We start from the raw sequence: 16,016 nt of genomic DNA on the forward strand, positions 1-16,016 counted from the left end.
CCCGATCAATGAAGAACTCACAAGCTCCATCCAAGGAGAATAATGTCTGCTATGAGCACAGCTACAAGGTAGGACAGATATCTATCGAGACAAGCCATGCACTGAATACTAAAACAACTAGCCACCAATCCAGCATGAAGCAATCCAAGGATCGCAGCCCAGAGGGGACATCCAACGCCCACGAGGATGAGAAACCGACATTCGAGTTTGGAGGCGCCCCTGGGGTTACCATGCTGATGCTTGGGTTTCCCCTTCTCATGTACTACATGTTCATAGGCGCGACCCTGTACGACGGCCACCTCCCGTTACCCGATGAGAACCAGTCTATCACCGACTTCCTCTCCCACCTCGTTGACCTCGCCCACACGCATGCCTACCCGAACCGCAAGGCATGGATAATATACTGGACCTTCCTTGTCCTCGAAGGACTCGGGTACTTGTACCTCCCGGGCGTATACGGAAAGGGAAAATGCCTTCCTCATCTGAATGGGAAGCAGCTGGATTATTACTGCTCCGCGGCGTCGTCGTGGTATGTTACCATCGCTGCTGCGTTGGTCCTCCACTTCTCTGGTATTTTCCGTCTGAGTACGCTCGTTGAAGAATTCGGTCCGTTGATGTCCGTGGCTATTTGCTCCGGCTTTCTGGTCTCAATTATTGCGTACGTGTCTGCCTTGCTAAGAGGTGCTCAGCATCGGATGACGGGGTCCCATGTTTATGATTTCTTTATGGGTGCGGAGCTCAACCCTCGTTTGTTTCAGTGGCTTGATATGAAGATGTTCTTCGAGGTTCGCATACCCTGGTATATTCTGTTTTTGTTGACGCTCGGAACTGCGTTGAAGCAGTGGGAAGACTATGGGTTCGTCTCTGGGGAAGTGTCCTTTCTGCTTTTGGCACACTTCTTGTATGCGAATGCCTGCGCTAAGGGGGAAGAACTGATCATCACTAGCTGGTATGTTCCTATATGCGGCGGACGAATCGACAGTACTGATATTGCCACAGGGATATGTACTATGAGAAATGGGGATTCATGCTCATTTTCTGGAATCTTGCTGGTGTTCCCATGAGCTACTGCCATTGCACCCTGTACCTGGCGAGCCACGATCCGTCAACTTATAAGTGGAACCCTATAGCACTGGGCGTGCTATTTGTGATGTATATTTTCGCATACTGGGTGTGGGATACGTGCAACAGTCAAAAGAACCTCTTCCGAGCTCAGGAGAGAGGAAAGCCTGTGAACCGCAAGACATTCCCTCAGCTACCGTGGAAATCAGTTAAGAACCCTGTCTGCATCAAGACAAAAACAGGAGATTCCATCCTGTGCAGTGGGTGGTGTAGGTTTTACTCTTTCCTGTATTGCGAATCAGGGCTGATGAAGTATAGATGGAATGGCACGTAAGGTCCATTACAGCTGTGACTGGTTCTTCGCTTTCTCCTGGGGCCTTATTACTGGCTTTAACTCGCCATTTCCCTGGTTCTACTCGTGCTTCTTCACTGTCATGATAATCCATCGTGCCCTGCGGGACATTGAACGTTGTCGCGAAAGATATGGAGAAGCTTGGCGCGAGTATGAGCGGAGGGTCCCGTACTTGTTCATTCCGGTAAGTCGCCTCGAGTTGGTGTTGTGATTCAGCTAACATCAGAAAAGTATGTCTTCTAAGTCATTGGAATAAGGGTTTGGGTCTTTCAGTTGGGCGTCCTAATTTAGAATGCATTGGCCAAACCAAGACTCACTTTTATTAGCTTATTATCCTGTTGACCTGCGTTTGCTATGCTTTACCAGACTGTATATAGGATTATAATCTTGGATAAATATAACCAGTCACATGTCCCAGTGTACCTGCCTTCTTTGTCGACGATAGACAGAATTAGCATATCGCAGACAGTGGGAAAGTTGTCCAGACCGGTCTTCCATTCTTTATGAGCACTTCAAAGAATGAAAGGTATGGAATTTAGAAGCCACAGCCAACAATTAGCAATGAAATGAAGATATGGTGTATTCATTAAATCGAATCGCTATTGGGATCGAAGCTTAGAATATCCATGACCGATCGACTTGTGCCAATAAAGCCATTTAGGAACATGGATATGTCTGCCTGGTTCATGGTGGAATCAAATGTATCTTCAGGCCATGGAACATCTGGTAGGGCAATATTTCCGGGCCCATCAGTTGTGGGAATAACAAGGGATCCATCTTGATGTTGTTCCAACCCAGTTAGTGTCTGTTGTGAGTTCACGAGGATCTGGGCAGCCCGGACAAAAGCGTCACAGATAGTGTATAAGTGCATTGACCCTCGTGAAAGGCCTTTAATTAGTTCTAGGGAGCTGGCGGTATCCTGTAGCAGAGCGAGATCTGCTGTACTGGCGGTCGTGATGGCGTGAGTAAAGACGATGACGAAGGGTGTAAATGAAGGATAAAGAAGTATCCTGTCCCTTTAGTGTACTATACCAATGCAGATTATCAGTTTGTCTTACCAATTTACGTATTCTGTTTGCTTATGTGTCTGGCGACCGCGGAAGTAGGTGAAGCACTTGAGATGACTCTGTAAAGCAGCAGTCGCAGATGCATAGCACTGGGAAGAAACCGCCATTACGTCGCGTGGATGGGTCTGCGCGCGGTAGATGACGGTCAATACTGAGTATGCTATAAAATCTGCACAGGCTGCCATCCCATGTAGTGAGTCGGCATAGAGACCCCGACTAACATCAATCTTGTAAAAGCATTAGCTGACTTGACTGCCTCATCAGAAGGAATGCGTACCGCAAGAAGCTTGTCCCGCACTGTCATTAGGTCGGAGGACAGCCGCTCAATTGATGCTGATCGTTGCTCGTCATCTGCTCGACAAGCAGAGGTAGAGTACAGCTGGTCATAGACTCTACCCTGAACATTCGCGAATTCGACGATCACAAGCCCCATTAAGTCCCACGGGCGATACTTGGGATCATTTGAAGGAGCATAAAGGTCTGCATCGATGTCGTGGTCCTGAAAGTGGGATGTCACGCCAATATTGAGAGAGATATTCTTGTCAATGGTGTAAAGTGCCCAGAACGCATGGCGTTTTGCCTCAGCAATAGCAAACTCATCCTTCTCTAAAGTGGAACGTCGGTGTAAGCCGATGCTCTGGCACATATTGAATGCCAGAGAAAGGAAAGTCCAGCACCTCTGGACGTCGGTTTCCTCTTGTGCTTTCAGAACCTGAATCTGTCAGAATGTGTATCACCTGGAAAGCTCAAACATACCCCAAGCAACAGTGCCTGTATCTTCTCCAAAGTTGGCTCGAACATGATCTCAGGTTTACTCAAGCCAGCGACAAAGTGTCGCTCACAGAGCTCAAGGCTTAATTGAAGGTCAAAGTGTGCCAGGTCGGGATCTCCTGCATGAAGATAATCGCGGATCACATAAAAAAGTATACCATAGAAGAGTGTGAGCGAGCCAGGTGGCACAGGATCTAGCGGGAAATATATCGACTGGCATAGATGTTCCACGCGGGTGGAGTCTAACCAAGATTGACTGACCAGGAAGAAAGGAGGTTGAGCTATATTGCGTCAGTGATAGCAACGAAGGGGAATGGAGATGTATACATTTAACCTTCTTCACCACTGCTACGACCAGATCTACAGGAAGCAATGTCTGATTTAGTTGTGCAGGTGATTGTGCTCCACTCCGATTCATGGCGTGATTGTGCCTATCGAGGCTACTTTTTAGAGAGGAGAGCGCAGCAGAGACATAATCCCCAACCTGTCCATCTCGGGCAGTATTAGCAGCAGAATATGCTGCGTCCCTGGCTACAAGGGTCTCATGATGGAAAGATGACTGTCCCTCAAACGGAGGAGCTGTTGGGCCGGTGGCTATGGGGTGAGAATCTGGCTGTACTGAAGTTGATGGCTTCGTTATCTGATGGAGTGCTTGCTGAATGGTTGCTAATTGTTCTTGGATTGCCGAGAACCTTTGCTCACTAACTTCTGTCAGCCCTGTAAGCAGTGATGATTTAAATAAACCCACTAATCGTCGGAATCGGCTCTGCGTGTTTCCGAAGACCTGACAGGCGTACCTGTCGGACCACAGGCGATTCCAAGAGCGCTGCAGCTGGAGCAAGGGACTACTTTATCACACTTAATCTAAAGAAATTTCCATGAGCATCAATATAATACAAAATTGGCCCTCAGGGTATGATACCTTCCGAAGCCGACAATTGTCGCACTGGTGGGATTTAGTACTTGTTATAGATCAAATGGTGGCGGACGAAGAAGCCGTACCGCGCGGGCCCGGAACGAGTTGCGGGCGATGGAAGGAGTTCGGGCAGCCATTGTAGGTGAAGCCGCTAGTTATGACCGATAATTCGCATAATATATCGATACTTCTTGCCTGGAACGTGACAACAGTGGCTGTACCCCGGCAAAAGGCTTGCGAGTAATAAAGTGCCAAATGACAGGCAAGGGAGCGAGTAAGGCCTCCAGTCATCTTGGGAAGGCGCCATTCCCGTTCAGGCTAGATCACACCCGTTTGGGTTAGCGAGTCCCGTGACGCCCACTCATCTCACCATGACCAGGCCTTTCCCGATCGGGAGGGTCTTGACGCTTCACAAACAAACCTGGATTCGATGGTCACGGAGATTCTCCGAGGCTAAACTACTAACACGGGAACTATCAGTAGAAATCCAGGAAAGAGCTTTCCGGCAAAAGTCGCCCTTGCTATGATGCTGTCAAACCATACAATTTACCCCGAACGGCAACAATAGCCTGAATACAAAGTTTAGCATGAAGTCCTCCCCCGCGTTCGTAGCCCGACAATGCGGGGAGATCTTGCAGACAGGCCATGACGCGCGTATATATGAATGAAGAAGAGGGCTGGTATTCTAGGTGTCTTTGCGATGGCATAGCCAGAAGGAACCCGCCACCATGAGAGGCTTGAATCTCTTTCAATTAATACTGGCTCTTCTGCTGTCCATGGTAGCAGCCGAGGATGGGTACGATGGCTGGCTCAGATATGCTCCCGTGTCCTGCGATCTGCATTGTCAACAGGCTCTACCGTCTCATGTTGTGTTGTTGAACAGCACCAAAGGAAGCCCAATCGAGACCGCCGGACGAGAATTGAAAGCGGGATTCCAATCGATTCTTTCGACGAACTTGACATCTCGTCCATTTCAATGCAATAGCTCCGCATCAATTCTGGTGGCTACTCTGGATGAGTACCGCCAAAGATGCCGGGACATTAATGTGCCTGAGCTCGATCCCGATGGCTTCTGGTTACAATCCGAAGGGGACACAGTTCGGATCTTAGGCAAGGATGCCAGAGGAGCCTTGTACGGAGCATACGAATATCTAGCTATGGTGGCACAGCGAAATTTTTCTCGTGTCGCGTATGCCACGAGCCCACATGCGCCGATCCGTTGGGTGAATCAATGGGACAACATGGACGGAAGCATTGAACGAGGATACGGTGGTGCGTCGATATTCTTCAAAGATGGCACGGTGGTGGAAGACATGGCTCCTGTTGAGCAATATGCTAGACTGCTTGCATCCATCCGGATAAATGCAATTGTCGTCAATAATGTCAATGCGAACGCAACACTACTGCTACCCGAGAATATGAAAGGCCTGAGTCGTATAGCAGATGCATGTCGACCATACGGCGTTCAAATCGGCATATCGCTGAACTTTGCTTCACCCGAAGCCTTGGGTGGTTTAAATACTTATGATCCACTCGATCCTGGTGTCATTGCATGGTGGCAGAATATCACTGATAGTCTCTATACCTATGTACCAGACATGGCTGGGTACCTCGTCAAAGCCGACTCAGAGGGCCAGCCAGGTCCTGATACATACAATCGCACACTCTCACAAGGGGCAAATCTGTTCGCTCGTGCCCTGCAACCGTATGGGGGTGTGCTTATGTACCGTGCTTTCGTCTATGATGACAACTTGAACGAATCAGACTGGAAGGCTGATCGTGCTAAGGCAGCAGTGGAGTATTTCAAGGACCTGGACGGTCAATTCGAGGAGAACGTCGTGATCCAAATAAAGTACGGCCCGATCGACTTCCAAGTGCGCGAGCCTACCTCACCACTTTTTGCCAACCTCTACCACACCAACACAGCCATAGAGTTGGAGGTTAGTCAGGAGTACCTGGGGCAGCAATGCCATTTGGTGTACTTACCTCCGCTCTGGAAGACGGTCCTGGATTTCGACTTACGCGTAGACCACAAGCCATCGATGGTCCGCGATATCATATCCGGTCAGCGCTTCAACAGAACGCTCGGAGGCTGGGCAGCTGTCGTTAATGTGGGCACCAACAGAACATGGCTGGGTAGCCACCTTGCTATGTCCAATCTGTACGCTTACGGTCGTTTGGCGTGGAGTCCGACAGACGAATCTGAGCAGATCCTCGAAGACTGGACTCGCCTCACATTTGGACAAAATCACCATGTCATTAACACTATCTCCGATATGTCAATGACCTCCTGGCCTGCCTATGAAAACTATACCGGCAACCTGGGCATACAGACACTGACAGACATCTTGTATACCCACTATGGTCCAAATCCAGCTACACAGGATAACAATGGCTGGGGTCAATGGACACGTGCTGATCATGATTCTGTCGGTATGGATCGCACAATATGGAACGGCACCGGCTATACCGGTCAATACCCGGAGGAGGTTGCTCGCGTATACGAATCACTAGAAAGCACGCCAGATGACCTAGTATTGTGGTTTCACCATGTACCATGGACGCACCGTCTGCACTCCGGAGTGACTGTTATCCAGCATTTCTACAACGCTCACTATGCGGGCGCAGAAGCTGCACACGGATTCGTCAGACAATGGGAGTCTTTGGAAGGGCTCATTGACCGGGAGCGATACGAAGCCATGCGGTCGCGACTGGTCTACCAGGCGGGACACTCCATTGTCTGGCGAGATGCTATCAATAATTTCTACTACAACATGACCGGAATCCCAGATGTGGCTGGACGTGTGGGTCACCATCCGTGGCGCATTGAAGCCGAGAGTATGGGATTAGATGGATACCAGACGTATACGGTCAGTCCGTTCGAGGCTGCTTCTAATACTACAGCAATTATTACCACTTCTAATTCAACGACTGGGACGGCGAGAACTAGCATCAAGGCCCCATCAGGAGTATACGACATAGGGGTGAACTACTACGATCTCTATGGCGGTCAATCGAAGTGGACACTATCTGTGGGTGATAAGGTAGTGGGCCAATGGCTTGGGGATATGGAGCATAATTCCCTAGGCCATACACCATCTATATACTTGGGTGGTCACTCCGCCACTCGGATTACGTTTCATGGGGTCGGCATTCGGCAGGGTGATCAGCTGAAGATTGTTGGTGAGGCGAATGGGGTCGAGCCCGCTCCCCTGGATTATATAGTGCTACTGCCCCCAGGCTTAGTTGACTGATATCTGTAAGGTTCTATGTACCATGTTGTTCAATGTATTCGCAGATGTAACCCTCACTGAATCTGCATATATTTGGTGTTCTTGGCAGGACTTACAATGCTTGGTTCTCGTGACGCTGCAAGCTATCCGACTTCACAATTTTCTGCTCTTCAAACAAAAATGAAAGGATAATTTGTCTTTCCATGTCCAAAATTGCTCAAAGTGCAAGAGTGTCTTCATTGCGAACTGCATAGAGTAGATGTGGCCAGCATGCATCCTTAACCGCCTTTATCCTAGCGGTTGACAGGCGAACACTATACTATCAACCACTATCCGCACTCTACAAGAGAAACAACGACTTGCGCAGGAATCTAATATTTTTTTTTTGAAATTACACCAAACCACAACGCCCTAGAGGTGTCATCTTCGGATAAGTTTCTTATTAAAGCTTTTACTATTCTTTGTTCTTTAGTTTTATTAAATTATCGCGATAATAATATAAACATATCTAACTAGCCCAGTTTAAGGAATCCGCTGTGGAAAGGCCCGATCGCGTGTAAGGTCTCGGGGTCTCCCAAGTACTTACTGAGACAAGCCAACGGAAACGTAAATATCACATGACCCTATCACGAGGACCTGTGTCAGAACGTGAAGGGCTGTGTGACACCGCAGGACATCCAACAACTCATACACCATTACGTTATTCGAAGGGCAAACCCTTCATTTACCCGCCAATCCTATATATTTATTTCGACCGTCTACGTTCGTTGGCATCTTCAACAAAGATGGACGGAGCCGAGTTGCAATCACCCCTACTCGATAATGGACAACCCCCCCTTGTCGCGAAGCGCGTAACTTCTGAAGAGCCGAATGCTGCCGCCGATGCCAAAAGACTCAAAACATCTGATGATAGGGAGGCACCGCCGCAGACAAACCTTCCCGCGGCAACCCGGATTGTTCCCTTTCCAGAGAAAGTATGCTCGGTCCTTGAAATGTCCTGAAACTCTCTGAACGTCTTGAAGCCTGCAGTTGTAGAAGAACGGAACTGCGAAATAGAATTTCGGGTTGTCAACAACGATGGTTCCACGGAGAGTACTGTCATTCTAACAGGTCTCAAGAATCTGTTTCAAAAACAGCTACCGAAGATGACCAAAGATTACATCGCCCGTCTCGTCTATGATCACACTCACTTGTCTTTGGCCATCTGCAAAATGCCCCTGGAAATTATTGGCGGAATCACATTCAGAGAGGTCCGACATCGCAGGTTCGCTGAAATTGTGTTCTGTGCGGCTTCATCGGACCAGCAGGTGAAGGGATACGGGGCGCATCTCATGGCCCACTTGAAGGACTATGTCAGAGCCACATCCCCAGTGATGCATTTTCTAACTTACGCTGATAACTACGCAACCGGTTATTTCCAAAAACAAGGCTTCACGAAAGAGATCACGCTTGACAAGTCCATCTGGATGGGTTATATTAAGGATTATGAAGGCGGTACACTCATGCAATGTTCTATGCTCCCCCGAATACGGTATCTGGAAGTTGGTCGTATGCTTCTCAAGCAGAAGGCATGTGTTCTAGCTAAATTACGCCCTTTGAGCAGAAATCATATTGTACATCCCCCGCCTCCACAATGGGCCAACGGCATCGTCACTCTGATCGATCCACTCTCTATTCCTGCTATTCGGGCTACTGGATGGTCTCCGGACATGGACGAGCTAGCACGGCAACCACGACATGGACCTCATTTTAACGAGCTTCGACGTTTTCTTAGCAAAATACAAGCCCACAAACAAGCGTGGCCCTTTCTCTCTCCTGTCAACAAAGATGAGGTCCCGGATTACTACAACTTCATCGAATCTCCAATGGATCTATCAACGATGGAGGAAAGATTGGAGAATGACACATATTCTACCCCAAAAGAGCTTATTAACGATCTCAAGTCAATCTTTCGCAATTGTCGGCAGTATAATGATGCAACGACGATTTATGCCAAAAGCGCGACAAAGCTGGAGAAATATATATATTCTCTAATCAAGGAGGTACCAGAGTGGTTTGACTTGGTGAAAGAGTGACACCAATGCATTAGGTTCTGCTCGAGCTGGGGCAAAGCTTCCTTGACACCTCATCTACTTAGTTGCATCACGAGTTAGCACTCCCCCAATCAGGCAAATTATTTGGCTACAGCGCTTCGTCCCGTATCCAGGAACTTTCGGGTCATACTTCCTTTTCGAGATATTCGCTTCTTGGGCGGCCTTCCGGTACTTGTCCTAACAGCCCACCGGGCTCAACTTCTCAGCTGTGTCCCATGTCGCCGGCTCTTTTTTCACCAGTGTTGCCAAAGCCTTGTGCATGCGATTGGCCAAATCGTTATTGAAGGATCGCCACGAGCAATAAATTAATATCTCTAAGACAGAAGCAATAACCACACTCTGCTGCGAAAACGGATCGTGACGAGCGCGTAGTGGACGCTGCCGCTCTTCTGGATGGGGGTGAAACAGGCCACAACTTGCCCAGCGGAACACTCCAATCAGCTGGAGGACTGCCAATATCTTCATTGAACTCGACCCAATCCAACACTAACTGCTTATCCTTAAACTATGATGAAGCTGACTTATATTGCTGGTTTATAGTACTTACTGCTGTATAAATATACTTTACTTTTGGTACTTATTTTCCTTATAGTTTACTACAGTAATAATCTTTCTATATCATGATATACGTTGCTTTGTGATGACATCTTTTACTAAATAATAATCAGAACCATATTCTTGTTTCAGGCAGTGAAATTAGTACCTATATAGCCCATATTATATATAGCAGGATTGATCAGGCATAAGAATAATTAATTAGAATTAAATTGAAAAAGAAAAAACTGCACTCCACAATACCAGTGCTCGGTCATCTATTATGCCGATGAAATTATTAAATCTCCCCCGCATCAAACATCAGCCCATCTGCGATGTCAACAACCGGTTAAATTGGCGTCTGATCGCAGGTCCTCCGCATTCCCCGCCCTGGGAGTTGCGGATCAACAATGTGGTAGCCGACTGCCCGCTTTATCTTCAATCAGTAATGTCAAGGGCAGCGAGGTATAAGAATGTGCTAAGGTGGAGTAGCTCTGGGGGAGTTTCGAAGCTCTACTGAGCCACCGGGCTGCATCTTGATCTACAATGAAGACCTCATTTTTGCTTGCTATAGGTCTGGCTGTGGAGGCTTGCCTAGGCCTGGTTTCCGCCCCGAATTATGTTCGTCAGATTAATGCCACAGACTCTTCCCTCCAAGACATCGTGACGTGGGATGAGTACTCCATAAGGGTACGCGGGGAGCGCATTCTTCTCTTATTGGGAGAGTTCCATCCATTCCGTCTCCCTTGTCCGGGGCTCTGGCTCGATGTCTTCCAAAAAGTCCGCGCGCTTGGGTTCTCGGCTGTGTCCTTTTACGTCGACTGGGCTCTTCTTGAGGGTGAGCGAGGGTCCATCCGGGCGGATGGAGTTTTCGCGCTCGAAGAGTTCTTTCAGGCCGCTACAGAAGCCGGTCTGTATTTGACTGCTCGTCCTGGTCCTTATATTAATGCTGAAGTTTCCGGGGGCGGATTTCCCGGCTGGTTGAAACGGGTGCAAGGCCGGCTCAAGACTACGGATCAAGGCTACTTGGATGCCATCACTCCCTATATGCAGGCAATAGGGCGCATTATTGCGAAGGCACAGATCACGAATGGTGGCCCGGTGATCCTATTTCAACCCGAGAATGAGTATACGGCTTGCGTACAAGACGAAGGCTACACGCAAGTCAGCAACTACAGCATGCCCGACATTAATAGTTCGTGTCTTCAGAAGGAGTATATGGCATACGTGGAAGAGCAATATCGAAAGGCTGGAATAGTCGTGCCGTTTATCGTCAATGATGCCGATCCTATGGGCAACTTCGCTCCCGGCACGGGAGTTGGCGCTGTTGACATTTACAGCTTCGATGATTATCCCTTACAATGGAGCACAGCACGTATGTATTCGATTATATTGAATGGACACTGTTAATCATCTACGTCTAGCATCCAATCCGTCAAATTGGTCATCCCTGATAAGCCCATTGCTCTCCTACAATGAAACCGTCCATGAAGAACAGAGCCCGACCACGCCGTTTTCCATATCCGAATTTCAAGGTGGAGTGCCTGATGCTTGGTATGAAATGAGTTTGATCTGTCCTATTATGGGAAGCATCATTAACTCACAATGTTCTTTAGGGGCGGTGTTGGCATCGAGACTTCTGCTGCATACATCGGTCCCGAATTCGAACGCATCTTCTACAAGATAAATTACGGCTTTCGCGCTGCCATCCAGAATCTTTACATGGTGAGTTGGTTGCTATGTATGCTTATGGGCCTTTCTCCCTCCTTGCTAATACAGTGTCTGTGCTGAAGATCTTTGGGGGAACAAATTGGGGCAACTTGGGCCATTCTGGTGGTTACACCTCGTACGATGTGGGTGCGGCCATCGCCGAAGATCGGCAAGTCATCCGCGAGAAATACAGTGAATTGAAGTTACAATCCAACTTCCTACAAGCATCGTCTGCTTATCTCGAGACACACTCAGATAATGGGAGCTATGGGATCTACACAGACGCCACCTCCCTCGCGGTCACCCGGTTAGCCGGGAATCCTACCAATTTCTATGTGGTACGCCATGGAGAGTTAACCTCGCGAGAGTCGACTTCATATAAGCTACGCGTGAATACTAGCGCAGGGAACCTGGCAATTCCTCAGCTAAGTGGATCCTTAAGTCTACATGGTCGAGATTCGAAGATCCACTTGGTCGACTACAACGTCGGAAATGTCAGTCTGATCTATTCCACGGCCGAGCTCTTCACATGGAAGCAGGCAGGCTCCAAGTCAGTGGTTGTTCTCTACGGAGGTGAAGATGAGCTCCATGAATTTGCTGTCCCTGCAAATAAAGGCAAACCAACCTCTATTGAAGGCGACGGTTTGCAGGTTCAGCAGATCAACTCGACTACTGTCATACAATGGGCAGTCCAACCGTCACGCCGAGTTGTGCATTTCAGCGATACCCTTGAGGTGCATCTACTTTGGCGGAACGAGGCATACAACTACTGGGTCCTCGACCTGCCCGTTCCAGGGGCTATAGGCCGACACGTCTCCCGATCACATACCAACCGATCTGTCATTGTCAAGGCCGGATATCTGCTACGAACTGCCGAAATAATTGGCACGTCCCTCTATCTGACAGGCGACATCAACACCACCACTACCATCGAGCTCATTTCCGCCCCTCAGCCAGTAACTAGCATTCTCTTCAACAAAAATCGTATCCCGACTACCATCACATCACCAGGCCGCCTCACCGGCACCCTCACCTACCACAAGCCCAACATCAGCCTACCAGACCTCACAACGCTCGACTGGTACTACCTCAACACCCTCCCAGAGGTCCACGATCCCACATACGACGACCACCTCTGGACTCCTTGCACACACACCACAACCGCAAATCCACGCAACCTAACGACCCCAACATCCCTCTACGCCAGTGACTACGGCTACAACGGCGGCACCCTCCTCTACAGAGGCACCTTCACCGCAACCGGCAATGAGACTTCCCTCTACCTCCTCACTGAAGGCGGCTACGCCTACGGCCACTCCATCTGGCTCAACAACACATTCCTCGCCTCCTGGCCAGGAAACCCAGCGTTCCTCCTCTCCAACCAAACAATCACATTCCCGTCCCCCCTCACCCCGGGAACCACCTACAAACTAACAATCCTAATCGACCACCTCGGCAACGACGAGAACTTCCCCGCGAACGGCGAATTCATGAAAGATCCGCGCGGAATCCTAGATTACACTCTTCACGGCCGCGACGACAAATCAGCTATATCGTGGAAAATGACGGGTAACTTTGGTGGAGAGAGTTACGCTGATCTAAGTCGTGGTCCACTCAATGAGGGGGCGTTGTTCGCTGAACGAAAGGGATATCATCTCCCCGGTGCGCCGACGGAGCAGTGGACGAAGAGGTCGCCGTTTGATGGACTCCCGGAGGATGAGAGGCCCGGGGTGGGGTTCTTCGCGACGAAATTCGATTTGCAAATCCCGGATGGGTATGATGTGCCTATTAGTGTTGTGTTTGAGAATAGTACTATGGCTGGTGATGGATCGGGGCCTGCGAGATTCCGGTCCGAGCTTTTTGTGAATGGATGGCAGTTTGGGAAGTACGGTATGTTGGCCTCCCCTACCGGTTTCTATTATGACTCTCATTCTTCCTACTTTGGACTCTGTGAGCTAACGCGTTCTGTTTATCTTAGTCAATCATATCGGCCCACAGCTTAGCTATCCCGTCCCTGAGGGCATTCTAAACTACAATGGGAGCAATTACCTTGCTCTGACCATCTGGGCTATGGATGAGAAGTCGTTCAAGTTGGATGGATTGCGGCTGCAGGCTAACGCAGTGGTGCAGAGTGGGTATCGCAAGCCAAGTCTTGTGAAGGGAGAGGTGTACAAGGAACGGGTTGATAGCTATTGATTCTGTAGGCTGCTTTGATACTTGTTAGATTCTATCCTAGGAATAAGGTCTGATCTGGCACATATACTGGGAATCATTTCTAGCAGATACTGATGAATTACACATGCGCTCGAATCTCAAATTATAACCTTTCTTACATCCCGTCATAGGACTCAAGATCCACTAGTTGCTAATCTGTAGACATACTTGGTCGCAAATCCTTTTCCTTTGACGGCGTTTCTGCATTTTTCGGGGGCTTCGGAGTCGCGCCAAAGACACGGCGCAACGTACAAGGCGCATACCGATTAGCGACAGTGACGTTTATAAGCGTCTCTGAGCCATTCCCACTGACAAAAGTGTTAGTTGCAACCATGTGATGCCTTCGGCTTAAGGCAAGGGTACAAGATCCATGGTTGCCGTATTCGTAAGCTGAAGCTGAGGCGCAGCCGCGGATGACTTGATCGACTATTTGCGAAAGAGTCATATCAGGCTTCATCGTCTGCATGCAGATCCAACCATGTACATTGAAGGTCGATGTGCTTTCAGGCCTTCTATGTGGTGAGATGTGGAATACAACTCCAATGGCTCTCCCGGAAGAATTGTGTAATCTAACAGCAGCCCATGTTTCCAGAGAAGTCGAGTCATTGGAGCTTAGTCGCAGTCTGTGATTTTCAGCATCCCAGATTCGCGATGGGTAGTACTCCGTTATGCTCAGAGTCGCTGCTCTGGACTCGTCTTGGTCGATGTTGAATTGACATGTCAGTTGTGGTCCTCGGTCGGGGACGTTTGGTTGTGATCGGATATAGAGATCTCGAGTCGTGGCTCTCGTTTCTAGCCCTAAGTCAACTCTCACTACCCGCCCGCGCGAGATATCATAATCGATATCAAATGTGTTGTCTGAGCGGGGCGTAAGAGGAAGGGCCAAGGCGCCTGTGACATCATCCTCATAGTGGCAATCCAGGAGCGCGAGGCAGCTATCCTTAGACCCGGATCGATATATGACGGGGAGCTGGATGTGGAGGCCTCGGTTTGTCATTGTGTATGGCCCACTGTTACGCGGACAAGTCCACTGGACGACGTTTTTGAGAAAGCAGGTTGAGGACGGAGCAAGGACTGTATACCGGCTCTCTTGCTCAATGTCACAATAGTTCCACGCGAAGATCGTGTGATCATCGGAACTCTTGATGATCTCCTCCTGAAGTCTGACAAATGAAGCTTTGCCTTCGCCATAGAGAATAGGCATATGAACATCGAACAGACCGAGGAGACAATACGCTTCATCCTCTATCTTCGAAGTTTGCCTCCTAGCTGCCCATGACATCTTCTGTGCGACACACACTGATCTCAGTGACTCTTTGGTGTCTGTCGAGTCTCTAAGAACACGCTGGTCTATGCCAGTGATCGTAGAGATGAGGGCTGTCATTGATGCTTTTGTACCAAGAACGTTCCAGCCGGACCCGTAAAAGGTCAAGTCTTTAGGCGCGATCAACTCCTGCAATGTCCATCCTCGAGTGAACCAGCGACATCTTGCAAAGGGGCCATTGATCGTACCATCATATTTACTAGGCCTGCGCCTTCTGGCGGGCTCGACGGAACTTCCGGCTTGCTCATCGAGCGGAACCTCCCCGTAGCCGCTAGGAATGTCAGACAAGTAAACGTAGCACTTTCTTGATCGCTTGTACCATTGGAACATGGAGTTGATCGCTTCAGATATTTCCGCACTGCTGCTTTTGTTGATGCAACATGTATCGACCCAAGCGTAGTCCAGGCCGTCCCTGATAGCTTGCTGACAGACATACTTGATCTTGAGGAATCCCTCCCTTCCTACAACACGATCCCAGTACCTGGAGCCTGTTGATAGTGCCTGAAGATCCTGAAAAGAAATCTCATCCTTTCCCCATGTATGTGATAGGATTGCGTATTCGGGGATTTCACTGTCGAGGTATTCTTCCAACTGGTATGTTTTCGCGTTGATGAGTCTCATCTTTGCGCTCAAGTTCAGGCCAAGAAAAATACTTACAAAGCTAAGTTTGCATGGTCTGTCCTTCGCTATTTAGGTGGCGTGGTGATGTGTTCTTGGCCTACCAGTTGGCTGCTACGTGG

General features: G+C 49.0%; 6 protein-coding genes across 6 annotated transcripts; 4 read left to right on the forward strand and 2 right to left on the reverse strand.

Moving 5' to 3' along the window:
- Nucleotides 1-134: 134 nt before the first annotated feature.
- An14g05780 (uncharacterized protein) lies at nucleotides 135-1,625 on the forward strand (the record flags this gene model as incomplete). The annotated part of the gene is made up of 3 exons (XM_059744315.1): nucleotides 135-949; nucleotides 1,000-1,331; nucleotides 1,381-1,625. 3 exons carry the CDS (start codon nucleotides 135-137, stop codon nucleotides 1,623-1,625), a joined length of 1,392 nt encoding a protein of 463 aa, XP_059602379.1.
- A 375-nt stretch (nucleotides 1,626-2,000) lies between these two features.
- On the reverse strand, nucleotides 2,001-4,305 carry An14g05790 (uncharacterized protein; the record flags this gene model as incomplete). The annotated part of the gene is made up of 7 exons (XM_059744317.1): nucleotides 2,001-2,424; nucleotides 2,473-2,708; nucleotides 2,759-3,199; nucleotides 3,238-3,533; nucleotides 3,580-3,969; nucleotides 4,050-4,116; nucleotides 4,255-4,305. 7 exons carry the CDS (start codon nucleotides 4,303-4,305, stop codon nucleotides 2,001-2,003), a joined length of 1,905 nt encoding a protein of 634 aa, XP_059602380.1.
- Nucleotides 4,306-4,896: 591 nt separating this feature from the next.
- aguA (alpha-glucuronidase aguA-Aspergillus niger) lies at nucleotides 4,897-7,422 on the forward strand (the record flags this gene model as incomplete). Its single annotated transcript, XM_001401166.1, has 1 exon — nucleotides 4,897-7,422. The coding sequence occupies one exon, from the start codon at nucleotides 4,897-4,899 to the stop codon at nucleotides 7,420-7,422; it is 2,526 nt and encodes an 841-aa protein (XP_001401203.1).
- Nucleotides 7,423-8,186: 764 nt separating this feature from the next.
- On the forward strand, nucleotides 8,187-9,476 carry An14g05810 (uncharacterized protein; the record flags this gene model as incomplete). Its single annotated transcript, XM_001401167.1, has 2 exons — nucleotides 8,187-8,375; nucleotides 8,424-9,476. The coding sequence occupies 2 exons, from the start codon at nucleotides 8,187-8,189 to the stop codon at nucleotides 9,474-9,476; spliced, it is 1,242 nt and encodes a 413-aa protein (XP_001401204.1).
- Nucleotides 9,477-10,574: 1,098 nt separating this feature from the next.
- On the forward strand, nucleotides 10,575-13,934 carry An14g05820 (uncharacterized protein; the record flags this gene model as incomplete). Its single annotated transcript, XM_001401168.1, has 6 exons — nucleotides 10,575-11,192; nucleotides 11,238-11,403; nucleotides 11,453-11,582; nucleotides 11,645-11,753; nucleotides 11,822-13,628; nucleotides 13,717-13,934. The coding sequence occupies 6 exons, from the start codon at nucleotides 10,575-10,577 to the stop codon at nucleotides 13,932-13,934; spliced, it is 3,048 nt and encodes a 1,015-aa protein (XP_001401205.1).
- A 169-nt stretch (nucleotides 13,935-14,103) lies between these two features.
- An14g05830 (uncharacterized protein) lies at nucleotides 14,104-15,897 on the reverse strand (the record flags this gene model as incomplete). Its single annotated transcript, XM_059744318.1, has 1 exon — nucleotides 14,104-15,897. One exon carries the CDS (start codon nucleotides 15,895-15,897, stop codon nucleotides 14,104-14,106), a length of 1,794 nt encoding a protein of 597 aa, XP_059602381.1.
- Between the last annotated feature and the right edge of the window lie 119 nt (nucleotides 15,898-16,016).

Source organism: Aspergillus niger, assembly GCF_000002855.4.
Source record: "Aspergillus niger supercontig An14".
NCBI lineage: Eukaryota > Fungi > Ascomycota > Eurotiomycetes > Eurotiales > Aspergillaceae > Aspergillus > Aspergillus niger.